This window comes from Pristiophorus japonicus, chromosome 10 (genome assembly GCF_044704955.1).
Source record: "Pristiophorus japonicus isolate sPriJap1 chromosome 10, sPriJap1.hap1, whole genome shotgun sequence".
Lineage (NCBI taxonomy): Eukaryota > Metazoa > Chordata > Chondrichthyes > Pristiophoridae > Pristiophorus > Pristiophorus japonicus.
Genome location: NC_091986.1, coordinates 218,402,672 through 218,406,254, shown reverse-complemented (window position 1 = coordinate 218,406,254; position 3,583 = coordinate 218,402,672). Strand labels below are relative to the sequence as shown.

Here is a 3,583-nt window from a genome sequence, read left to right as displayed (position 1 = left end):
GAGCGCCGCACTGTCGGAGGGGCAGTAATGAGGGAGTGCCGCACTGTCGGAGGGGCAGGACTGAGGGAGCACCGCACTGTCGGAGGGGCAGTACTGAGGGAGTGCCGCACTGTCGGAGGGGCAGTGCTGAGGGAGCGCTGCACTGTCGGAGGGGCAGTGCTGAGGGAGCGCCGTACTTTCGGAGGGGCAGTGCTGAGGGAGCGCCGCACTGTCGGAGGGGGCAGTGCTGAGGGAGCGCCACACTGTCGGAGGGGCAGTACTGAGGGAGTGCTGCACTGTCCAGAGGTGCAGTACTGAGGGAGCGCCGCACTATCGGAGGGGCAGTACTGAGGGGATGCCGCACTGTCGGAGGGGCGGTACTGAGGGAGTGCTGCTCTGTCGGAGGGGCAGTACTGAGGGAGCGCTGCACTGTGGGAGGGGCAGTACTGAGGGAGCGCTGTACTGTTGGAGGGGCAGTACTGAGGGTGTGCTGCTGTGTCGGAGGGGCAGTACTGAGGGAGCGCCGCACTGTCGGAGGGGCAGTACTGAGGGAGCGGCGCACTGTCCGGATTGGCAGTACTGAGGGAGTGCTGCACTGTCCGACATTTAGTGCAGTATTAGTTGGTATGTGAAGGCCGGTTGATTCACCTCACCTCCTCTTCCATTTCCAGCGACGATGATATTGTGTTCGAGGATTTCGCGCGGCAGAGGCTGAAGGGATTGAAGGACGACAACGATGAGGATGAAGATGGAGCCATTTCCCCGCAGCTCAATGACCGATAAACACCTCCCCCTCTCCCCTACCCCCCAACCCCCCTCCGGACCCACGAATCGCTTCGCCACGAGGTGGCTGTTGGTTCACGAAAAGCTGCTGTTGTTCGTTTTAACTTTCCTCCTCGTATTTTTGTTATTAAAAACAAAAAACACAACTGAGGCCTCTGGGTAAGATTAGGCCTAGAAGCCACAGGCTCAGCACACAGTAGGCTGGTACAGTAATGATGTCAGTTCCTTCGCTGGCTCGGCAGGAGTGAAGCCTTAGGTAGGCCTCAGGCTCCATGGCAACCCTCATCCAAGCATGCTAGCTGCTCCAGGATTGGCCTGGACTCTCCAGGAATTGAATATTCACTGCTGCGGGGGTAAACACACCTGGGGTTAAAAAACCGTGGGGAGCTTTAAACGTTTTCTTTCAACAATTTTGTTGATTCGGTGAGAAATATTGGAAATGTGTAGATGGTGGCGGGGTCGGGGAGCAAATTGATTTTTACAGGGCGATTGGGAGGTCATGTGAGGAAAGTGCTCTTGCAGAGAGCCGGCAAGGGCTCGACGGGCCGAATGGCCTCCTTCTGCGCTTGTAACCCTTCTGTGAAATCTCGAGGATTAGGTTCACCCGGAGTTGGCAACCCAAACCCTAACCCTAACCCAAACCCAATTCTCGTCGTCGAGGCCAACAGATCTCAGATTCGTCTGAATATTTTCAACCCCTGCAAAAAAATAAATCAGGGCCTTGGTGAGGCCTCACTTGGAATATTGTGTTCAGTTCTGGTCTCCTAATCTGAGGAATGACGTTCTTGCTATTGAGGGAGTGCAGCGAAGGTTCACCAGACTGATTCCCGGGATGGCAGGACTGACATATGAGGAGAAACTGGATCAACTGGGCCTTTATACATTGGAGTTTAGAAGGATGAGAGGGGATCTCATAGAAACATATAAGATTCTGACGGGACTGGACAGGTTAGATGCAGGAAGAATGTTCCCGATGTTGGGGAAGTCCAGAACCAGGGGACACAGTCTTAGGATAAGGGGTAGGCCATTTAGGACTGAGAGGAGGAGAAACTTCTTCACTCAGAGAATTGTTAACCTGTGGAATTCCCTGCCGCAGAGAGTTGTTGATGCCAGTTCATTGGATATATTCAAGAGGGAGTTAGATGTGGCCCTTATGGCTAAAGGGATCAAGGGGTATGGAGAGAAAGCAGGAAAGGGGTACTGAGGGAATGATCAGCCATGATCTTATTGAATGGTGGTGCAGGCTCGAAGGGCCGAATGGCCTACTCCTGCATCTATTTTCTATGTTTCTATGTTTAAAAGTGCAGAAGATGGAAGGCTCAGCTGATGAAATCTTTATTATAAAGTATTGCCGTCTTGACCAAAACCTTTTCTCTTTCTGTCTTTTGCCAAAAGCTGTGTCAGAATGATGCCACGATCAGGGCAAGACACCTCACCAGGTGACGAACCCAGCATTGAGTTAATCATGGGTAACACTGGCCTTTATTTCACCCCCTGCCATCAGGTCACAACAGCCCAAGTTTGTTGGGTTTCCAACTCTGGTTAGACTTATTACTGGAGGTTTCAACACATAACCCCATGCTGTACCTGCCCTGGGAGTGTTTGATGGGACAGTGTAGAGGGAGCTTTACTCTGTATCTAACCCCGTGCTGTACCTGCCCTGGGAGTGTTTGATGGGACAGTGTAGAGGGAGCTTTTATCTGTATCTAACCCCGTGCTGTACCTGTCCTGGGAGAGTTTGATGGGACAGTGTAGAGGGAGCTTTACTCTGTATCTAACCCCCTGTACCTGCCCTGGGAGTGTTTGATGGGACAGTGTAGAGGGAGCTTTACTCTGTATCTAACCCCGTGCTGTACCTGCCCTGGGAGTGTTTGATGGGACAGTGTAGAGGGAGCTTTACTCTGTATCTAACCCCGTGCTGTACCTGCCCTGGGAGTGTTTGATGGGACAGTGTAGAGGGAGCTTTACTCTGTATCTAACCCCGTGTTGTACCTGGCCTGGGAGTGTTTGATGGGACAGTGTAGAGGGAGCTTTACTCTGTATCTAACCCATGCTGTACCTGCCCTGGGAGTGTTTGATGGGACAGTGTAGAGGGAGCTTTACTCTGTATCTAACCCCGTGCTGTACCTGCCCTGGGAGTGTTTGATGGGACAGTGTAGAGGGAGCTTTACTCTGTATCTAACCCCGTGCTGTACCTGCCCTGGGAGTGTTTGATGGGACAGTGTAGAGGGAGCTTTACATTTGCCTGATTTGGGAATACTTGGTGCCAAAATTGATGTGAAAAACTTGTCATTCCCCAAGATCCCTCACATTGACGCACAGAAAAAGTAAATGGAACTGAAATCCTGAGCTTCAAGTTAAGCAACGTGAGATCTTACTGTACCAGTCTATTATAAACCTTAAGATAGTGCCATCTTTGTCATTTAGTGATAAGCTTACCATTCACTATAAGCCTTGAGCATGTTGTAATATGTTGGCTTTTCTATGTCCTATTTAAGATTAATAATGAATATAAGTTGCTGTAGTTTGTGCCTAAGGACATGAGAAGACAGATTTTTGATGGCGAGACATTACAGTAAGTCGATAGGTCACCTGGCTTGGTGGTCACCCATGTATAATTAGAGGGGTTCTTGCAACAGGGAGGTGCCTACCATAAGAACATAAGAAATAGGAGCAGGAAAGACCATACAGCTCCTCGAGCCTGCTCCGCCATTTAATACGATCATGGCTGATCCGATCATGGACTCAGGTCCACTTCCCCGCCCGCTCCCCATAACCCTTTACTCCCTTATCGTTTAAGAAACTGTCTATCTCTGTCTTA

At 50.9% G+C, this 3,583-nt stretch overlaps 1 protein-coding gene across 1 annotated transcript in view; it reads left to right on the top strand.

Moving 5' to 3' along the window:
• Positions 1–837, top strand: part of arrb1 (arrestin, beta 1) — a 192,760-nt gene extending 191,923 nt beyond the window's left edge. The window contains exon 17 of the mRNA XM_070891352.1: positions 651–837. Within this exon, the coding sequence (XP_070747453.1) occupies positions 651–762 (112 nt within the window). The 3' untranslated portion in view covers positions 763–837. The remainder of the gene's footprint in view (positions 1–650) is intronic.
• Positions 838–3,583: the final 2,746 nt, after the last annotated feature.